A 23,199-nucleotide genomic window follows, 5' to 3' on the forward strand; every position below is an offset into this window, starting at 1 on the left:
ACAGCCTGAAGAACTGTAAATCTTAGGTAACTGTCAATGTTACCTGAAAGGGCCGATTTATATTTTTTGCAAGAGTCAAACTTCTGTAGCCATGGTCACAAAAGGCTATTAAATGAGTGGGCTATTAAACATGTGTGGGATTGACACAGACACAGATTTATCTCAACAGTGCACGGATTTATCTACAAGTATTTTGATGATGAGCTATGAACATTGACTACATTCATTTTTATACCGATCAAATGAATTTTGAACTAGATCTTGTTAAGGATAAACTGGTACAACTCTGCCAAAAAAACCAAACATAGCGACCTGTGTTTGGTTTGTGATCACCAGGGGGTGCTATCATACACATTCTTCTTCTGAGAGAAAAAAAACAAGAGTTGAAGAAAACATGTGCTAGCTATCTTATTTGCATTTTTAAGCTAGATTCCATGACCAACAGCAATCATCAACACTTCAATTCACTATGTCAAAACAGTGTATAAAAGTAAGTAATTTTATGTCCACTTAAAGATGTAGAATTAAAGTTATAATCAAATTATAGCAGTAATATATCACATTTTTAATTTTTGCTTGACAGATGCCAAAGAAATCAGTGGTGGACAAAATTGCAGTATTTGAAGTCCTTCGTGCTTCTAAAGAAGCAGTCATAAAAAATGGAAAAGTTTCAACTCCAAGTGATGACATATGGCAAAATCTATGCAAACAACTTGGTGAAAAGATGACACCAAAAGCTCTTTACACTTTTGTTAAATTAAACAGACACAATGTATGGGCTGCTCTGGATTACAGTGATGAAGAGAGACTGACTGACACAGACAGTAGTGACAATGATAATGATTTTGAACAAAGCAGCTCTCCTTTTCAAAACAAAGACTGCAAGACTTTCAATGTGGAGCTCCCATTTGAACAGTGGATACATATGATTCCACATAAAGTCACATACAAAAAGAATACTTTCAAGAAAAGGGAATACACAATTTTGAAACCAGGTACATGGACTCATGTTGTAAACCAGGGAATCTGGAAAGAGGTTACAAGTACATGCACCATTACTTTTAAACGAGCCAAGGTGTACCCCAGAACTGTATCTTGTTTTATTAAATCAGAGGCTTTTGCAAAGAGTGTAGTGGCCAGCTGTACATTACATGTGAAAAGGAACCTGAAAATCACTGCCCAATGGTGCTGAAGTGTGTAATGGCAAACACAGATGAATCCATGCACACTGGCTTTTCTAGGAGAGCCGTGTCCAGAAGTCTGAGGGCACAAGTAAAAAAAGAACTTTGTGAAGGCAGACTGCAGCCCCATGTGTGGAGAGCATCAGAGACAGAAAAGCTGATGGACTTTGGTGATCCAGAGCCAAGCCATCTACCAAATTTGACAACTCTGCGCAAAGCCAAACATGAACAAAATCAACTAGAAGTTGCTCATAAAAACCCAATACTGTCTCTCCACTCATTAAAATACAGTTCCCCTCACAATGGAAGCATTTGGGACATTGGATTAGACAAGTTCTTCTGTCACTACTGGAGTCAAACTCAAATGCTGATGTACAAGATTGAAAAGCACCCCATAGTTGCCTTTGATGCGACTGGCTCAGTTGTAAAAAAGCTTCTCAGGCCTAATGGTTTGTCTGGAAATATCTTCCTGTATCAAGGTGTGTTAACAGGAAGGGACAACTCTCACGTCCCAATGGTGCAAATGTTGTCAGAGAGACATGATGTCCAGGCAATCACAAGATGGTTATCGGAAGTAGGCCGTGAAGTAGTCGTGCACCAGCTGAATGTGCGGAGATCTAAGTCTAGTACGTATATAATACACATCTATACCTCTACCTACTTTAATGACATGATGTTAATAATAAAGTGTCTAAGGTATTGTGCTTACATTTTTTTTTAGAAAGACTTGTCAAAGCAGAAAAACATGCTTTGTTCATTGATGAGGCTCCCCAGAAGATTGCTGCCGCACTGGGTATGGATCACTGCAATGATCACAATGACACTGAATGTTCATTTTACTTAAGAGGGATTATACAGACTTCAGATCTGGGTTAAGACAAAGCCCCTACAGATCTTTACATCACAGTGACCCACACACTGAAACTGAGCTTATGTCTTTTCTGTCTAATGTCCAGTTTAAATTTAAGAATAATGTGCAGCTTGGTCAATGTAATGCACATGAAGCCAGAGCTAAAACACATCACCATTGCAGTGAAATATGTGCAGCTCTGCCTTAAGATGGAGCCCTGTACATTTTGATCTTGTTATTTCTGGGATGATTGTAAAGATAATTTTCATTATTATGGCTAGAATAAAGTGTAAGAGGTATTTGCACTTACAAAGAATAAGACTTTTACTTTTATTGTTTCATAAAAGGTGTCCACAATTTAAACTTTAATTGCAGGAAATTTAATTAAATAAGAATAAGGAAAATAAAATAATCACAAAACAATAATCAGATTACTTAAACTCTACTTATCTAACTAAGATGCTCTAAGCTAATGCTAAGTGTGTTCTTTTCTTTGGTGAGGAGAGGTTGGAGGAAGGATGTAAATCAAAATCCTTCTAAATTAACCGCCTAACACAGCAACAATGAGCAGACAAAAAGGAATGAATTCACAGGTTGGACAGGTTTTCAACTGTGAACCTCTTCGATCCAATCTTTTGGGCTGCTCATCTTGCAGAAGACAAAAAAGAAAAACACAAAATCTCTTCTTCACCTCACCTGTTCACCCCCCCCCCCCCCTTCTCCTACTGGACGTCATATCTTCCCACACCTTATCTATCAATGTGTAGCTTTTAAAATTGTGAATGCTTCATTACATTTTCATTGTTATTCTTAACATAGAGAATTCATATTCAATCACTTCATGTTTCATTCAGTTTATGTGATTCTACTTCAGTTAGATTTGTCTTTAGGACATTTTCACAAGAACATCCATTGTAACTTAATCCCTTTCCAATTCGAATGCTTTAAAACTCAGTTAATTACCATTTATTTCTCTAGTTATTTTATGATTTAATGAAAACATACATTTTGTTTGTCAGATATTCTTTGAGATTATTAGCTCCACTGTGTCACATTATACACAACACACAGAAACACACACACCAAGGTCAGACACTCTGTGAGGCCTGTTATTAGAATCACTGTTATTCTACAGGGAGTGCAGAATCATTAGGCAAATGAGTATTTTGTCTACATCATCCTCTTCATGCATGTTGTCTTACTCCAAGCTGTATAGGCTCGAAAGCCTACTACCAATTAAGCATATTAGGTGATGTGCATCTCTGTAATGAGAAGGGGTGTGGTCTAATGACATCAACACCCTATATCAGGTGTACATAATTATTAGGCAACGTCCTTTCCTTTGGCAAAATGGATCAAAAGAAGGACTTGACAGGCTCAGAAAAGTCAAGAATAGTGAGATATCTTGCAGAGGGATGCAGCAGTCTCAAAATTGCAAAGCTTCTGAAGCGTGATCATCGAACAATCAAGCGTTTCATTCAAAATAGTCAACAGGGTTGCAAGAAGCGTGTGGAAAAACCAAGGCACAAAATAACTGCCCATGAACTGAGAAAAGTCAAGCGTGCAGCTGCCAAGATGCCACTTGCCACCAGTTTGGCCATATTTCAGAGCTGCAACATCACTGGAGTGCCCAAAAGCGCAAGGTGTGCAGTACTCAGAGACATGGCCAAGGTAAGAAAGGCTGAAAGACGACCACCACTGAACAAGACACACAAGCTGAAACGTCAAGGCTGGGCCAAGAAATATCTCAAGACTGGTTTTTCTAAGGTTTTATGGACTGATGAAATGAAAGTGAGTCTTGATGGGCCAGATGGATGGGCCCGTGGCTAGATTGGTAAAGGGCAGAGAGCTCCAGTCCGACTCAGACGCCAGCAAGGTGGAGGTGGAGTACTGGTTTGGGCTGGTATCATCAAAGATGAGCTTGAGGGGCCTTTTCGGGTTGAGGATGGAGTCAAGCTCAACTCCCAGTCCTACTGCCAGTTTCTGGAAGACACCTTCTTCAAGCAGTGGTACAGGAAGAAGTCTGCATCCTTCAAGAAAAACATGATTTTCATGCAGGACAATGCTCCATCACACGCGTCCAAGTACTCCACAGCGTGGCTGGCAAGAAAGGGTATAAAAGAAGAAAAACTAATGACATGGCCACCTTGTTCACCTGATCTGAACCCCATTGAGAACCTGTGGTCCATCATCAAATGTGAGATTTACAAGGAGGGAAAACAGTACACCTCTCTGAACAGTGTCTGGGAGGCTGTGGTTGCTGCTGCACGCAATGTTGATGGTGAACAGATCAAAACACTGACAGAATCCATGGATGGCAGGTTTTTGAGTGTCCTTGCAAAGAAAGGTGGCTATGTTGGTCGCTGATTTGTTTTTGTTTTGTTTTTGAATGTCAGAAATGTATATTTGTGAATGTGGAGATGTTATATTGGTGTCACTGGTAAAAATAAATAATTGAAATGGGTATATATTTGTTTTTTGTTAAGTTGCCTAATAATTATGCACAGTAATAGTCACCTGCACACACAGATATCCCCCTAAAATAGCTAAAACTAAAAACAAACTAAAAACTACTTCCAAAAACATTCAGCTTTGATATTAATGAATTTTTTGGGTTCATTGAGAACATGTTTGTTGTTCAATAATAAAATTATTCCTCAAAAATACAACTTGCCTAATAATTCTGCACTCCCTGTATTCTCAGATTCATTACACTGGTTAACTTACACATTTTCTTTCCTTTGTTTCATTTATTTTCAACATGCCAGAAACTGAGCATAACTAACCCTCAGTAAAACAAGTTACAAGTTATGGTATCTGGAACAGATTTACATTCAATATTTAGAGTTATATTTTGGACGCACAGACGCGCGCGCGCGCACACACACACACACACACACACACACACACACACACACACACACACACACACTCAGCCATTATAACAGCCATTTCTACTACTCAAACACATTTGCATTTGTTATCTATATGTAGAGGCGGCACGGGGCGTGAGACTTTTATCTCTTTCTATCTTCTATCTTAAGACACATTACAGGGTTTTGTAATTGGAAACTGGGTTTTTTGTATGGTTGGTCTGGAAAATTTGTTTGATACTTTGTGGTGCTTGCATGGTCCTTGAGACATGGTGCTTGTAAAATCCCTCTATAATCTGCACAAGGGACTGGACATGTAAATGCAGTGTATGTGTTAGCATAGCATATTAATACATGTAGTGTTCTCTTTGTGTTTTTACAGATGACCTCGAGAAGCAACCCCAGAGCAGAACAATATTGAAATTGTTTTTTGGACTGTTGGGCGGATATATTATTGCCATAACTGGTCACCGAAAGGGAGTGATCATCAACATGACTACTGAGGAGGTTGAAATGGCAGAAAAAGCTAAGCAGGGTGCCCGCATCATCCGTGTATGTACTAAAACGATATAAATCTAAGTATACATAGACATTTTTTTATTCAGCTGAATAAACATGTCTTTTCATGTATTAGGTTAAACAGCACAAAACTCAAAGATATCATGGGCAAGCAGCTGTCCCCCTGTACAAGAATGAGTATACCTGGTTGCAGCGTTACAATCATATCAGAGAGTATGTTGAAGGCGGTTCGGAGGCACCGACTTTTTTCCACAGTTCTAGTGGAGGTGTTCTTCATAGACTACCGGTATTTTTCAAGGCAGCCTGGGAGATGATGAATCTGGGGATTGCCCCCACCTTCAACATGCTACGTTCCTCCTGTAGCACTTACAGCGGGGAAAATAAGTATTTGACACATCAGCATTTTTATCAGTAAGGGGATTTCCAAGTGGACCATTGACACAACATTTCCACCAGATGTTGCCATCAAGCCAAATATTGACGTCATACAAACAAATCAGAACATATAAGTATACAAGTTAAACCACAATAAATAAAGTGAAATGACACAGGGAATAAGTATTGAATACATGGAGATAACAAGGGGCAAAATGACATAGAAAGCCAGGAGATCACCTGAAATCTGTCAGTATTGATAGAGAAATCCTGTCCCCTATCAGTACTAATTGATATCAGCTGCTTTAGTCCTAATTGATGGCCTATAAAGGCTCCTCATTACCCAGAAGGCACACAGGAAAGACTTCATGATGGGTAAAAGCAAAGAACTCTCTCAAGATCTTCGTAATCTTATCGTTGAAAAGCATTTTGATGGGAATGGTTATAGGTGCATTTCCAGAATGCTGAATGTTCCTGTGAGCACTGTGGGGGCCATTATCCGGAAATGGAAAGTGCATCAGTTCACCATAAACCTGCCACGATCAGGTGCTCCACGCAAGATCCCTGTCCGAGGAGTCCAAAGAATAATCAGGAGGGTTCTCCAAGAGCCAAGAACCACTCGGACAGAACTTCAGGAAGACCTTGCATCAGCAGGTACTGTTGTTTCAAAGAAAACTATAAGCAATGCACTGAACCGCCATGGCATCCATGCACGCTCACCACGCAAGACTCCATTGCTGAACAAAAAGCATGTCAAGGCTCGGTTAAAATTTGCGCAACAGCATTTGGAGAAGCCTGTGGATTATTGGACGACTATAGTATGGTCAGATGAAAGCAAAATTGAACTTTTTGGCAGTCATTCTACACACCATGTTTGGAGAAGAAATGGCACTGCTCACCACCCCAAGAACACCATACCAACAGTCAAGTTTGGGGGTGGAAGCATCATGGTTTGGGGCTGCTTTTCAGCAAGGGGTACTGGCAGACTTCATATTATTGAAGGCAGGATGAATGGAGAGATGTACCGGGACATTCTGGATAAAAATCTGCTGCCATCTACCAGGAAGCTAAAAATGAAAAGAGGGTGGACATTTCAGCAAGACAATGATCCCAAACACAAGGCCAAGGAAACAATGAAGTGGTTTCAAAGAAAGAAAATCAAGTTGCTTGAATGGCCCAGTCAATCACCTGACCTAAATCCCATAGAAAATCTATGGAGAGAACTGAAGATTAAAGTTCAAAAGAGGCCCAAGGAACCTTCAAGATTTAAAGACCGTTTGTGTGGAAGAATGGGCCAGAATCACTCCTGAGCAATGCAGACGACTGGTCTATCCATACAAGAGGCGTCTAGAAGCTGTAATCACCAACAAAGGCTTTTCTACAAAGTATTGAATAAAGTGTGTTCAATACTTATTCCCTGTGTCATTTCACTTTATTTATTATGGTTTAACTTGTATACTTATATGTTCTGATTTGATTGTATGACTTCAATATTTGGCTTGATGGCAACATCTGGTGGAAATGTTGTGTCAATAGTCCACTTGGAAATCCCCTTACTGATAAAAATGCTGATGTGTCAAATACTTATTTTCCCCGCTGTATGTGAGAAAACTTTTCATTTTTATTTTTTGACACACAATGAAGTAGGTTAAAGTGTCATGGGTTTTATTCATGTGGTTTCTTTTTAAAACATTATTCTTTCAGGCCAAGCGACAGTTGGGACGTAAATCTTATGACAGAGTGGCAACATTTATGTGCCATGATGCCATCACAGCCAAAAGATTTTATCAAGGTTATTTAAATAAGCTAAAGTGAAGTCATATATTTATCTATACACTTACATTTATTCATATTTAGTAATATTGCTTTGCACAGCTGAGGACCCTGCAGAGGACACACTCCAGAGCCGAGCACTGACCACCAATGCAATTGCAACATATGCAGCAAATAAAAGGAAAAGGAGAGAGGACAGAGGATCTGTGCAGGACGAGGACAGTGAAGGATCTGACAAGGAAGAGCAGCAGTCATCAGGAACAGAGGAGCTTTTAGACAGAACGCTCTTCCAGTGTAGCAGTAACAAGGTATGTGTGCCCTGATTCCCTTGGTAAGAGTTTTGATTGGTTGCACTTCTTTCATATATAATCATTTACTCCATCATGAACAAAACATATTTAATTTGTACCATAAACAGATGGTGAGCCCAGGTCAGGGTGAGGTTGCCTGTAGTGCCGGAGCCACAATAAGAGAAACTAAACAGGATTTGAAAAAGGGGGTGGAGCATCTACAAAAAGTGACATACCAGTTGCGCAAGAGAAAAGTATGTAATGTATGTTCTTGTGCTTGTTTTTAGTGTTTTCACTGATTACTAATCTTTTACCTTTTTACTTTTACTTTTCTAAAATCAGATGGTGGTCTTTTACAAAAATGATAGGACAGATGTGGGGAAACTCACACAAGAAGACAATCCAGAAGAGGAGGAGGAGGATGAAGCGAGGGAATGGGTTCCTAAGGTGGGCAGGAAAAATCCAGCAGAGTTTCTTCTCCTGCAGTTAAAGATGTAAGTGTTTTGTTTCCACACATCCATGAAAAATGAGTAAAATATATATTTTTCTGTTCTAATAACAGTCTGTGAGCTCATCTGAAGATGATGGGACAGATGACTGGAAACCCACACAGGATGAATCTGAAGGCTATTCAGAAGAGGAGGAAGAACAAGAACGTAAAAGGATTCCTAAGGTAGCCATGAAAAACAAAACTGGGTGTCCTGTGCCACAAAGAGATGTGAAATTCATCCTCAGTTTCAGTGCTTCCACAATCAATCCATCAAAAATGACCAAACATATTGTTGTCTTCTCTGAAAACAGATGGTGGCAGCATCTGAAGAGGATGGGACACATGATAGCAGACCCACACAAGATGAATCTAAAGATGATTCAAAGGATGAAGCAGAACATTTGGGACAAATGATTCACAAAGTGGCCATGGAAAAGGTAAAATTTGTCCTCTGTTTCAGTGCATTCAACAAAATATGTCTTTGTATTCTTCTGCGTCAGATGGTCAGCTCATATGAAATATGCAAGGAGTAAAGGTATTGAAGGTACATGAGTTTAAATACCTGGAGTCAAGCATCCAAAGCAACAAGCAGTGCAAAAGGCCAGGCAGGGGATGGCAGGGCTCAAGATGCTAAGATTTTGTTTGGGAGTGACCAGAATGGAGAAGATTAGAAATGAGTGCATCAGAGAGACAGCTCATGTTGAGCGGTTTGGAGACAAAGTTAGAGAGGCAAAGCTGACATGATTTGGACATATGTAGAAGAGGCATAGTGAATATATTGTTCCATATGGAGTTGCCAGGCAGGAGGGAAAGAGCAAGCCCTTAGAGGGAGTTCAAGGATATAGTGATGGAGGATATAGATAGGGTTGGTATGAACGAGGAGGCGGCTATGGATAGAATAAGATGGAGGCAGATGATCCACTGTAGTGACCCCTAAAGGGAGGAGCCAGAAGAAGAAGAAGAACTCAGCTTATTCGAAGAGGATGGAACATGATGGGAAACCTCCACCAGATAAATTCAAAGACAATTCAGAAAAGATGTGTTTGAGGAAGAGGTGAGTTAGCTGCAGTCCATTTTAGTGAGGTCATGAGGAGGAGTAGAAAGCTGCAGTAAATCTAATGATCGTGCTCGTGTATGTATAATACCAGCAGTGAGTTCTGAGGACTTGGACGGTCCAAAAACTATTTGCTAACAAATCAGCACAGGCACTTATAGTGGTGCACTATTACAAAATGCTTTTACTCACAAATAGGGGGCTAAAGTTCATTCCTTGCAGTTTGATTTGTTTCTAAAACAATCAATACCAACATGAAACTGGTTTATAATTTTTTTCTTGTTCTTGCATTTCTTTTTTTTTTTTTTTTATTAAAGTTTTTGCATCGACTTTTACAAAAGATAAATTGAACAATATGCCGTTTTCTTTTTAAAGAACATAAAGCAATATAAAACATACATTCCCACCTCATGATTATAGCAGTACCAGTGGGTGTACAAACAGAAAAAGGAAAAAGTCCAATCTAATAATACTAGTAACAAACCCAAGGGTACAAGACAACAGTTCCTGAGTGTACAAAGGAGATGTGGAGAGTATCCAGAACCCACACCCCCACACAGACACATAAAAACCAAAACACACAAAAAAAAAAAAAAAAAAAAAAAAAAAAAACCACAGATGATAAGTGGTCAGCTTAGTGATAGGGATAAGTCAATTCTGTTAGAGAAAACAAAATATGTATAAAGTAGTTAAATAAATACTAGGGCGCAGGCACAATAGAATCCATATACTTAAACTTAGGCCTCTTACTTAAACATAAGATAAGAAAAAAATAAAATATGATAGAGTCTGAGCTGGCTAATTGGGAGCATTGCGAGACCGCAAAGTCTGAACATGGTCAAAAAAGGGTTGCCAGGTCTTAAAAAATTTGGCCGTAGACCCGCGTAGGGTGAATTTAATCTTTTCGAGTTTGCTAAAGTGCAAAACGTCTCTGATCCAGATTTCCCAGGATGGGACGGAAGGGGACTTCCAACATAACAATATTCTGCGTCTTGCCAATAAGGTGAAAAATGCTACCAGATCCGCTTGAGGCGTCGGCAAGGCAACTGAATCAGGAAGAACCCCAAACAAAGCAGTTAAGGGCACAGGTTGGAGGGTTAGCTGGGTGATCTTAGATAAAATCAAGAAAATATTAATCCAGTATTGTTTGAGGGATGAACATGACCAAAACATATGCATTAAAGAGGCAGGTGTTTGATGACAACGGTCGCAATCAGGGCTAAGATTGGGGTATATTTGAGCTAGTCTGGCCTTAGTCCAATGTATACGGTGCAGAATCTTACATTGAATCAGCCCGTGTTTGGCACAGAATGAGGAGCCATGGACCCGGTAAAGAATTTTATCCCAAGAGTCATCCTGAATCACACACCCCAGATCCTGCTCCCATGCCAATTTAATAGCCGAGATTGAAGAATTGCCAAAGGAGCATATTCTCCCATACAAACAGGAGATCAGGCCCTGTAATGAAGGGGGAGGCGATAGAAGGTTATCAAAGTCATGATAAGAAGGTCTAGATGGAAACTGAGAGGATTTCTCCTTAACAAAACTCCGGATTTGTAAATAGCGAAAAAAGTGACTTTTTGGAAGGCCAAATTTCAATGAGAGCTGTTCAAAGGAGGCAAATGTATTCTGAATGTACAGATCAGAAAAAGACCTAATACCCAAAGAGGCCCACAAATAAAAAGCACCATCAGCTAACGAAGGCTGAAAAGAGGGATTTTTCACAATGGGTGATTGAAGGGGAAAAAAGGTCAACTTAAAGTAACGACGAAATTGATACCATATTTTCAAGGTAACTTTGACAATAGAGTTATTATAAGAACCTGCACTCGGAGGCTGCTTTTGGGCATAAATCAGGGCTGGTAAAGAGGCTGAGACACAGGAAGAAGTCTCCAAACTGAGCCAGGCCGGGGCATTATTCGTGTCCTCCCCCTGTAGCCAATACCTGAGAATACGAATATTACATGCCCAATAATAGAACATAAAGTTTGGTAAAGCCATCCCCCCCATCTTTTTCGGTCTTTGAAGATATGTCTTGCGTATTCTGGGGTTTTTTTTGTTCCAGATGAACCCAGATAGAATCTTGTCTAATTTAACAAAAAAGGAAATTGGAATAAATACAGGGACACACTGAAAAAGAAAAGAAAATCTGGGGAGGATATTCATTTTAATTGTATTTATGCGCCCTGCTACAGACAGATGGAGTAGAGACCATCTGTCCAAATCCTGCCTAACTTTCTCCACAAGTGGGTCGAAATTAAGCTTGAAAAGAGCATGAAAATGACTTGTAATTTTAACCCCTAAATATGTGAAGTTGTCTGATACAACTCGAAAAGGCAGTGCTGTGCACTGATATTTCTGTGCAGCAGCATTCAGGGGAAACAGTTCGCTATTAGCAAGATTCAGTTTATAGCCAGAAATAAGGCTAAACTGTTCAAGTATTGAAAGTACCAAAGGGAATGAGGATGCTGGCTCTGAGATATAAAGAAGCAAGTCATCTGCATATAAGGAGACTCTTTGTTCTATACCATTTCTAAAAACCCCGGTGATACCTGGGTTTGATCTTAGCGATATGGCTAGGGGCTCAATTACGATTGCAAATAGCAATGGCGACATAGGACAGCCCTGCCTAGTCCCCCTAAACAGGGGAAAGAAGTCAGAGCATGTGCCATTTGTTTTGACAGCGGCAAGCGGGGAAGTATAAAGAAGTTTCAACCAGGAGATGAATATTTTACCAAAGCCGAATTTATCTAAAACATAAAAGAGGTATCCCCACTCTACCCTGTCAAAAGCCTTCTCAGCATCTAAACTGATCCCAAACTCAGGGCTGTTGGAGTCTGAGGGATTGTAAAGGACATTAAACAAACGTCTAAGGTTAGAGAAGGCGTATCTCCCTTTAATAAAGCCTGTTTGGTCCAGATTGATTAGAGATGGTAAGACTGCTTCTACACGCCTCGCTAGAAGTTTAGCAAGGATTTTATAATCCACATTTAACAAAGAAATGGGACGGTATGAGCCACATTGTAGTGGATCCTTATCCTTTTTTAGGATCAGGGATATAGATGCCTGCAGTAGAGAGGGTGGGAGGGATCCAACTTCCAGTGAGTGCTTATACATATTTATCATGAGCGGAGCCAGTTTAGGCATGAATTTACGATAGAACTCAACCGGAAACCCGTCCTGTCCGGGACACTTAGAACACTGCAGTTTGCTGATAGCTTGCATGATCTCTTCTACAGTTACTGGTCCCTCCAGCTGGAGGCTGTGTGTCTGATCGATTGATGGGAGCTTAAGATGATTGAAAAATGAGTCCAAAGCCTCCGTACTAAATGCACACTCAGACGCATAGAGAGATGAATAAAAGTCTCGAAATTGGTCATTAATTATTCTAGGATCCATAGAGACACCACTTAATGTCTGAATCCGAGGAATGGAGTGTGCAGCTGCTGCACTACGGAGCTGATGAGAGAGCAGTTTACTGGCCTTATCCCCATATTCATACTGGGAGTACTGACATTTCAGCAACATCTCTTCAGCCCGAGCAGAGGACAGGTGATCAAACTCAGTCTGCAAAGACAGCCTATCATTATAGACCTCTGGTGCCGGGCAAACGGCATACAACTCGTCTAATTGCGATATGCGTATTATGAGCTCGGACAATTTTGCTTTCCTTTGGTTTGCCTCAAAACCAGCATAAGATATAATATGTCCCCTGATAAAAGCCTTAAATGTTTCCCACAAAATAGAGGGTGATATTCCGGGTGTAGTATTTGTCTCTATAAATAAGTCTATCTTGGAATTCAGAAATGTGGTGAACTTATCGTCTGACAGCGAGCGTGTATTCAAACGCCATGGAGCTGGCGGAGAACATTGGCCCACTGCCAAATCTAGAGTCAACGGAGCATGATCTGAAATGACAATAGCACTATGAGAGCAAGAGCGAATCTGTGAAGTAAGTCGACTGTCCAGTAGGAAGTAATCAATACGAGTGTATGTATGATGAACAGGGGAGAAAAAGGTGTATTCTCTACGTGTAGGGTTGAGGAAACGCCAGGCATCAATAACAGAGAATTCTTTAAGGAACGTATTAATAATTTTGGAAGAGTTGGATTGCCTACCAGGCTTATTTGAGGATCGATCCAGCGGCCCGAGCCAGCAATTAAAATCGCCACCAAGAACCAAATAGTGGGAAGAGAAATCAGAAATTTTAGTGAAAAGAATACTAAGAAAATTTGGATCGTCCCAATTGGGAGCATAAACATTGGCAAAAATAAATTTAGTGTTCCAAATACTACCACTCACAATAATGAATCTACCATTCTGGTCCACTATAACCTTAGAAGAAACAAATGGCACTGATTTGTGTATTAAAATAGCAGCACCACGAACTTTGGAATTAAATGTAGAGTGATAGAGTTGACCCACCCACCCCTTGCGAAGTCTAAAATGATCTGAAATTTTTAGGTGTGTTTCTTGTAAGAACACAACCTGGGCGCCCAAAAATTGCAAATGATGAAGGACCTTGCTCCTTTTAATAGGTTGGTTCAGGCCTTTACAATTCCAGCTACAGAACTTAAATGAGTAACCTGCTTGTTGATTATTAATATTTAATTGCGGTGCCATATTAAAACATAGGTTGAGAAAAGCCACAGCTGACCAATGAAAAACACGCAAAAAACAAAATCAGTGTACAGAACAGTACAACATAAAAACAAAAAACACCCAAACTTCCCCCTAAATGCTGAAGCATCTTCCCTAACAAGATGCGCGCACCCCTCGCTAAACACACCCCTGAGCACTTCCTCCCAACCATTCGAAGTCCCAGTTGAGTTTAAGCTCCGTGCATTACAAGGCAAAGACAAATCAAGGATTATATGAGAGTATATTAGAACGAGACACATCCTAAAAAAAAAAAAAAAAAAAAAAAAAAATTATTTCAAAGAAATTAAGCAAGATGGACATATCAGCCCATGGACTAAGACACTTATGTACCCTGAGAGGCTGGGCCCCCCAGGATCTTATTGGCAAAGTCCGTGGCAGACGCAGGATCAGTAAACTTACGTATAACTCCATCTGGAAGTGTCACCCTCAGTTCCGCAGGGTAGAACAGGCAGAACTTGATCCCAGGACAGGAATGCAGAAGGCGCTTGACACCAGTAAACTGTGAACGCTTTTTAGCCACTGCAGGTGTAAAGTCTGGAAAAATGGAAATCCTTCTGCCCTGGTAAAGTAGAGGAGAATTTGCCCCTGCAAGACGTAGCAGCTGTTCCTTGACATGGAAGTAATGGACTCTAATGAGAAGTGGGCGAGGAGGCGTTCCCTCTCTGGGCTTTGACCCAAGGGACCTGTGAACCCGATCTAACAAGGGTGCTTCATTCAGTTTCAGAAGATCTTGCAGGAGATGGGAAATAAACTCCCTAGGGTTGGAAGACTCCAAACCCTCGGGGATGCCAACAAGGCGAATATTGTTACGCCTTGATCTTCCTTCTAGATCCTCACATTTAGCTTGGAGTTGTCTGACCTCCTCCGTTAGGACCTTTACAGCAGATTGAAGAGAAGTCAGGTCGTCACTGCAGGTTGTAGCTGAAAGCTCCAAATCTTTAATGGTAGTCCCTTGAGCATTAACGGTGGCCTGTAGGGTGGTTATAGCAGCTTTAAACTCAGCCTTCACAGATGATATTTCTGACCGCAGTGTATGGGTAACCGTGTCAATCTTGCATTCAAGCTTGTCGCAGATGTCCCGTTTCAGAGCCTCCAATGCTCTGGTAAATGTGGCTTCACCGAGCGGTGCGCCCGCACCCTGCTCGTAGCTGCTCTCTGTGATAGCCGCGTCACGTTGGGATTCGCGGCCCAGCTCCGGGCTCTGAGAACCACCCGCGCCGGCTTGACCCCGTTTTCGACGGTGCTCCCTCTTATCTGCCATTGTACAAAAAGAAAAATGAAGAGCAAATGGTGAGGCTTTTAGTGGGAGAACTTGATTGCCCGGACGCAACTGCTACGGTCACCACAGCCAACCAGGAAAGAAGCTCCTACGGCCTTTCCCAGAAGTTGTCAAAAGTAGGTTTCCCGACCTCAGAGAGTGAAAAAATAAAAAAAATAAATAAACGAGCGGATGCTCGGCGGCAAGAACGGTTATTTAGAGCCTACAGGGCTGATATAGTAAATGCGGATGCGTCTTAAACCAATATTTTTGTCATTGCTTTGCGGAGCCCCGGGAGACACGTCTTCACACCATAGTCTTCTTGCATTTCTGTGTGTTATATGTACAGGACAGAGAAACGGCGATGAGCTCATTACGATTACAGCACCAAATTCCAGTTGTTACATAACAAATCTGAACATTACATCTAGATGAGCTAAAGTAACCTTGTTTTTCTTTGTCAATCATCATTTTTCAGATGCAGCAGGCCTATGTAAGCCAAGACAAAGCAATGACTGTGAATAAGAGTTCAGAAAAAAGGGTGATTCACCAAACCAGATGCTTGAAGAGGCTCACTTTTCATCAATCAACTCTCTTTGAAGACACCATACCCAGATCTGGTAACTGGAAACCAGCAGCTGTAGTAAAAATACACAAGTTCAAAGAACTTTAAGGTGAAGTGGTATTTATTTATTTCTCATTTGGTCTTAGATAACAACAAGAAAGACCAAAGTGGAATGTCATCTGCAGCAATAATAACCTCAGGTAAATATTAACATTATATTGCACAATATGAACAATGTTAAGTTAATGAGTAAGTAAATGATTATTTTCTTAAAATAAAGAACAACTGGAGGAGAAAGAGATACAAGAAGAGTCTCTGGAGAAGATGAAGAGTGAAGACAAAGTAGGAGAGAGAAAAGAAAAAGTACAGCAGGAGCCTCTTAAGAAGATGAAGAGTGAAGCCAAAGTAAGAGAGAGAAAAGAAAAAGTACAGCAGGAGCCTCTGAAGAAGATGAAGAGTGAAGCCAAAGTAGGAAAGAGAAAAGAAAAAGTGCAGCAGGAACCTCTGGAGAAGATGAAGAGTGAAGCCAAAGTAAGAGAGAGAAAAGAAAAAGTACAGCAGGAGCCTCTGGAGAAGATGAAGAGTGAAGGGGGAAAAAGGACTCTGAAAATAAGGTGCAATTTATTCCATTGCTCCCAGTAAGCCCAAGAAATGCCTTATTTGAGGGCTTTTGCATTGTATTTGTTTTTGAAGATCCCACTTTTTTATTACATAAAAGAGTTGTTAATAAAAAGTGATCATCTAATACTGTGTCCAATGAGTTACTGTCACGTTTATTTTCTGGAATCACAAGTGCTCTCAGACTTGACATTATATATTTCCACCATATGTGAGATCAGTCAAATTAAGAAAGGAGACATGCTTCTTGAAGAAGTAAAAGTCCAAGCTTAAGACATATTTTCAGTATGTAAATGTTGAAGTTTTGGGGTATGTTGTACTATACAGTCAAACCATTTGATGCCATTTGGTCCTATATCTACACAAATTTCAGTTGTAAAATCACAAGGCTAATAAGTTCACATAAACTTCATAACTTAATCAGAATGTACATAGATGTCCTACCACTGGGGGAAAGACCAAGCACCACAATCTACCACATTTTCTGAACCACTTGCTCTCATCCACATAGGGAGCCGCATTGAACTTGTTAATCTAACAAAAGAAAAAGTGACCTCAATTTTGCAGCGGTTTGCAGATTTGTTCTCCCACCTGCCCGACTTTAAATGGTAAATGGCCTGCATTTGTATAGCGCTTTTCTAGTCCTTAAGGACCCCAAAGTACTTTACACTACATTCAGTCATTCACACACTGGCAATGGCAAGCTACATTGCAGCCACAGCTGCCCTGGGGGGCACTGACAGAGGCGAGGCTGCCGGCCACAGGCGCCACCGGGCCCTCTGACCACCACCAGTAGGCAAACATGGGGTTAGTATCTTGCCCAAGTATATTTGGCATGCAGCCAGGAGGCAGCCTGGGATCGAACCACCGACCTTCTGATTAGTGGCTGACCTGCTCTGCCACCTGAGCTACAGCCACCCCAGAAACTTACTTTGCTCAAAGAGCGCTATTTTGAAACACAGCCTGGGGTGATAATGCACTCATAGCCTGACTCGAGCACAACAGGCAAATTGTTCAGAAGAAAATGGGCAAAATGTTGAAACTGGGAGTGATAGAAGAGTAACACATTGTGTAGTGTTTCCTCACTTGTAGGGAACAAAGATCCTATGGAACGCCAGGACTGCCATAATGAATTAATTAAATACACCATTAAATAATTAATTAAATGTGGCAATAATTAATTAAAATCAGAAATAATTAATTACATAAATATTTACGACACATGTAATTAATTAATTATTGACACATTTAATTAATTATTTATTTATTTCACTTGGGTTTTTCTCCACATCACTTGCTGCTTCACCATCTGTAGCTGTAGCGCCACTGTCACCTCATCCGCCTGCAGTCACCCTTCTGCCATCTTCTTCACCGGCTGCTATGTCGCCACCTGGACCTGCCCTGCGTGAGCAGGAGCTCGGCGAGCCGGAGGAGCCCGCGAGGCAGCAAGAGGAGCAGGAGCACCTCAGCGAGCAGGAGCCGGAGCTGGAGCTCAGCGGGCAGGAGCTCGGAGAGCGGGAGAAGCCCGCGCCGCCAGCTGCGCAGCTCAGCGAGCCGGAGCAGCTCAGCGAGCCACCAGCTGAGGAGCCAGCGCCGCTGCAGCTCAGTGAGCCGGAGCAGTGTGTTTGTGTAGATGAAACTACAGGGTTATTTGCTGTGCAGAGAACTGGCCATGGGTTCTCTGTGCCAGTTCACGTTCAGAGGAAAACATGGGGGATGTCTCACAATATCAGATGTGAGCTGGAGGAATGTCAGCAATACCAGTTGCTGGCCCAGCGGAGCGGACTAGGCTTCAGTTTATGTGAGCACCTTCGCTCACTAGATTACTGCCGAGAAACTGTAAAGGAGGTTTTTCTTCAAGAGCACATCGTGATGGAAATGGTGGACCTTAAATTTTTTGGAGAGGCCAAAGCTGCTACATGCATAAAGAGACAGAAAGCTGCCCAGATGGCATATGCTCCACTTTGTGTGAGGGTGGATTTTGGTGGATCCTCAACACAGATCTGTTTGTCTGTATTTGAGCCGGAAATACACAGTTTCTGCCGTCTTGGCAGAATATTTGTGACTTATAATGCTCTGAGGAACACCTGGCATTGTGCTTGTGCAAAGCCTCGAATATCATGTCCTCATAAAAACATAGCTAAATGGCATCTCTTCCAGACACAGAGAGACATCTTCAAATCAACTGTACCACTATCATCAGGCACCCCATCACAGATGACTCAGGAGAGTTCTTCCTTTGAGGACAATGCCGCAGAATTCAACTTGTCCCAGAGCTGAAAGGCTGGCTGAACAGTCAAGTTGTTGAACAGTTCTTTGCAAACATGAGGAAAAGCAATTACTTTTTAAGTAATATGAGTCCATCCACACATGTGTTTTTGATGAGAAATATAACTCATCATTATAACACTGTCACCAACAAGAAACTTCTGGAGAGGCAGCTACGACATGGTCGACTTGGAAAGATCAATATCTCATTGTCAGCACTGGGTCAAGCTGTTGTAGGTAAGTATATGCATTGTCTTATGACCAGAACGCTACCACACAAATACAAATCTTTTTTACACACACACAAATTCTTTTTACACATACAAAACTGATTTACAAGTACAAAATATTTATGACCACATTTTGACCCCTTGGATTTGTTCCTATCTGTGTGTGTATATTCTTTTCTTTGTGTACCTAGCCCCAAAGGTGTGCAATAAACCCAGAGAAACCACAGAAACAGTGTTGAACCCAGCACCTTCAATGTCTGGTGACACTGGTAAAATTTCTTATTTTGAATAGTGATTGTCATATATAGGTGAAATAATAATCTTGCATTCATTATCTTGTTGTAGTTGAGGGCTCATAAACGAATTTGTTACATGCTGTTTCAAATGAATTTCCTTCTATAAATAGTGCTCATTTTTCTTGCATTTGTATGCATTTAATATGCATTCTATGTAGTGTTTTGTCTGAAACCTGTTAAAAGCCCTATAGGACCTCAGGAAAGAGTTGACAACAAGAAAGCCAATACAGGGAGTGCAGAATTATTAGGCAAATGAGTATTTTGTCCACATCATCCTCTTCATGCATGTTGTCTTACTCCAAGCTGTATAGGCTCGAAAGCCTACTACCAATTAAGCATATTAGGTGATGTGCATCTCTGTAATGAGAAGGGGTGTGGTCTAATGACATCAACACCCTATATCAGCTGTGCATAATTATTAGGCAACGTCCTTTCCTTTGGCAAAATGGGTCAAAAGAAGGACTTGACAGGCTCAGAAAAGTCAAAAATAGTGAGATATCTTGCAGAGGGATGCAGCAGTCTCAAAATTGCAAAGCTTCTGAAGCGTGATCATCGAACAATCAAGCGTTTCATTCAAAATAGTCAACAGGGTCGCAAGAAGCGTGTGGAAAAACCAAGGCGCAACATAACTGCCCATGAACTGAGAAAAGTCAAGCGTGCAGCTGCCAAGATGCCACTTGCCACCAGTTTGGCCATATTTCAGAGCTGCAACATCACTGGAGTGCCCAAAAGCGCAAGGTGTGCAATACTCAGAGACATGGCCAAGGTAAGAAAGGCTGAAAGACGACCACCACTGAACAAGACACACAAGCTGAAACGTCAAGACTGGGCCAAGAAATATCTCAAGACTGATTTTTCTAAGGTTTTATGGACTGATGAAATGAGAGTGAGTCTTGATGGGCCAGATGGATGGGCCCGTGGCTGGATTGGTAAAGGGCAGAGAGCTCCAGTCCGACTCAGACGCCAGTGTTACAGGTACCGGGTGGCAGCACCTGTAGACAGCTATATATGTGTCCTGTAAACAGGAAAGAAATGATCAGACAGAGAGACGTGGCTTGCCGTTTCCTGAATACTCCGCCATTATGAGAAAACAGCGCGGAACATGCGCTTCAGGCTGCTAACAACAGGCCAAACCATGGTCTCACACTGCCACCTATTGGTATAAAAATGAAGTGTCCGCTACAAACATCCCAGGGTAGTTACCAAGTTTCCTGTTACAATTACTGTAGTTATTTAGGGCATTTCCAAATGGAAATATCACTTACATTGAAAGTGAAATTACTTAAATTAATTCACATAAATGTGATCACACATTAGTGGGTATCACACACTCCCTGACAAAAACAAAATGGCTCCCAACATTCACAAAATCATGACATTTTTAACTTTTGCTTCTCAAATTCTTATTAACTCTAATCAGTCCAAGAACTAGTTATGAAACAAGCAGTGGGGGTGGTGTGTATGCAGATGGGTTCAGTGATGCGTGATACTGGTATGGTGAGTATGGTATTGGGGTGCAGTACATTGGTGACTGTGACATACACACGGGCGGCACAATTGCCAATGGTGGGTATGGAAATACAGTGTATGATGGTATGGTTGTGGCAGGTAACTGTGGTGCTGTGCGTTCCCCAACTAGATTAACTGCCGCATGTGACTGCACTGAGGGTTTACCCAGTGATTCATAAGTCAGAAACTGTCGTGGCTTCCTGTGACGGGTAGCTCTTCTAATGTCCGTACAAGTATGTCCCGGTGGTTGAACCTGTACGTTAGACTGCAAATGAGTTTCACACTCCTCACCAGACCCTCTGGATTCAGATAGGTTGTCACTACCCACTTCCATTTCTTCCATCTCCTCTCTCAGAGAACATGGCAGGTGTGAGCATTCTCTCCCAGTTTCCTCTTCGAATTGTTCAATGCTGACGGATGGTGAATGCTCAGGCATAGTCAGTATGTCTTCCATCGTCTGCACAGGTGAATGTCCATTTTTTGTGTTTGTTGTCACTCTAATAGGTTCTTTGGTCTGGTATGACTGAGATGCAGGGTGTTGCTCATGGTCCAGGTTCTTTCTCACAGTCCTTTCAACAGGTGCTCTTAGCCAGTACCCCGAGCAATCACTCTCAGAACCGCTGTCAGAGATATCCCACATGTCTGTTTGTCTTTGTGCATCTGCCGATCTTTCCATCCTTCGTCTGTTGCGTGTTGTCTTTCCAATTGCAGGCTTTGCCAGGGGGGGAGTGACTTGAACAGGTAAGTCATTTACAAGTAACAGTAGATTGCGATGCAATGTTCGGGTTCTTTTTGGGTCTCCAGCTTCAGGATGGACTACGTAAACTGGGCTATCTGCTAGCTGCTCTTTTACTATATAAATAGTCCTCTCCCAATATGATCTCAACTTGCCAGGTCCTCCCTGCTCACTGAGGTTTCTGACCAGAACTCTGTCTCCTGGCTGAAGCATGACTCCTTTTGCCTTTTTATCATATGTTATTTTGCCTCTTGCACTAGACTTCTTGCTATTTTCACTAGCAATCCGATAAGCTTCCGACATTCGTTCGGCCCATTTCTTGGCATATCCTGTAGGTGAGTATGTTTCATTTTCCCCCTTCAATCCAAACAGCAGATCGACTGGTAGATGCGGGTGTCGTCCATAGAGGAGATAGAATGGTGAGTAGCCGGTGGACTCATGTCGAGTACAGTTGTACGCATGTACAAGATGTGGGAGGTGGTCTTTCCACTGTACTTTTTCCTTTTCTGTTAATGTTCTCAACATTTGGAGTATTGTCCTGTTGAGACGTTCTGAAGGGTTACTTTGAGGATGGTAAGGTGATGTTCTGGAATGTCCGACACCAGATAATTTCTGTAGTGTCCTGAACAGTTCATTCTCAAATTCACGACCCTGGTCGTGATGTAGTTTGGATGGGTATCCAAATCTGGGTATGAAATCCTGGAAAATCCGTTCAGCAGCTGTTTTCCCACTCTTGTTCCTTGTGGGGTATGCTTGAGCAAATCTAGTGAAATGGTCAATTACCACGAGAATATACTCATACCCTCCACGGCTGGCTTCCAAATGCAAAAAGTCAATACACACCAGTTCTAAAGGGTAGTCCGATCTTATACTACCCATGGGAGCCCTGACGTGTGTTACTGGTTTCTTGGACATGATACAGGGACACTTCTGGGTCACATAGGCTTCAATGTCCTTAGCCATAAAGGGCCAATAGAATCTGTCCCTTGCGAGATGTAGCACTCGGTCTGTCCCAACATGACCCATCGTGTCATGTAAATGTCTTAATGCTAAAGTCCTGTACTTGGCAGGAAGCACTAATTGTCTTCTGTCACTGGTACATCTATACAAGAGGTCATTTTCAAGATGTAACTTACCCCACTCATGGAGGAGTTTATGGGCAGTTCCTCTTACCATCTTGCGTATTTCATCTGTCAGTTTTGCTCCATCTAGTTTCAGCTTGAGGATTTGGCCAATGGCTGGATCCTCTCTTTGAGCTTTAACCAGATCATCATGGCTGATGCTCAGCGAGTTGATATGAGGCTGCTGATGGGGGTCCAGAGAAGAGATATTGAGCATGGCTACTGTTGGGGGAAAACTCTGTAAAAGACCCAGGAGAAATAAAGACACAATGAGACAAGATCACTTTTTATGCTTTAACGTGCACACGGGTAAGCTGTTCAGAACAACTCACACCGTGTACAGAGGCTTGGCACTTTTTATAGGAAAGACAGTGAGAACAGGATAAGAAAATACAAAACAGATAAAATAAACAACTCCATATGTGGCGCTAGTCTCGTCAGCAGAGAGCTGGGAGAAAGCTGTGAGAGATAAAACAATCTAAAACAATATGTCCCAAAACAGTATGTCTTTGCTGAGAAAGTCTAAAAGGA

General features: G+C 41.5%; 1 protein-coding gene across 1 annotated transcript; it reads left to right on the forward strand.

Annotated features, from left to right (window-relative positions):
- The first annotated feature begins 1,878 nt into the window (after positions 1 to 1,878).
- Positions 1,879 to 16,237, forward strand: LOC309695000 (uncharacterized protein). Its single transcript, XM_082515358.1, has 8 exons — positions 1,879 to 1,974; positions 7,674 to 7,879; positions 7,990 to 8,115; positions 8,204 to 8,308; positions 8,424 to 8,788; positions 15,804 to 15,945; positions 16,037 to 16,090; positions 16,171 to 16,237. The coding sequence occupies exons 3-5, from the start codon at positions 7,990 to 7,992 to the stop codon at positions 8,763 to 8,765; spliced, it is 573 nt and encodes a 190-aa protein (XP_082371484.1). The 5' UTR covers positions 1,879 to 1,974; positions 7,674 to 7,879; the 3' UTR covers positions 8,766 to 8,788; positions 15,804 to 15,945; positions 16,037 to 16,090; positions 16,171 to 16,237.
- Positions 16,238 to 23,199: the final 6,962 nt, after the last annotated feature.

Source organism: Aulonocara stuartgranti (genome assembly GCF_965226115.1).
Source record: "Aulonocara stuartgranti genome assembly, chromosome: 19".
Lineage (NCBI taxonomy): Eukaryota > Metazoa > Chordata > Actinopteri > Cichliformes > Cichlidae > Aulonocara > Aulonocara stuartgranti.

Coding starts and splice junctions, on each gene's coding strand:
- LOC309695000 (XM_082515358.1), top strand. CDS start 7,990: ATGGTGAGCCCAGGTCAGGGTGAGGTTGCCTGTAGTGCCGGAGCCACA. Junction 8,116..8,203: donor ACCAGTTGCGCAAGAGAAAA/GTATGTAATGTA, acceptor TTCTAAAATCAG/ATGGTGGTCTTTTACAAAAA. Junction 8,309..8,423: donor CGAGGGAATGGGTTCCTAAG/GTGGGCAGGAAA, acceptor TTCTAATAACAG/TCTGTGAGCTCATCTGAAGA.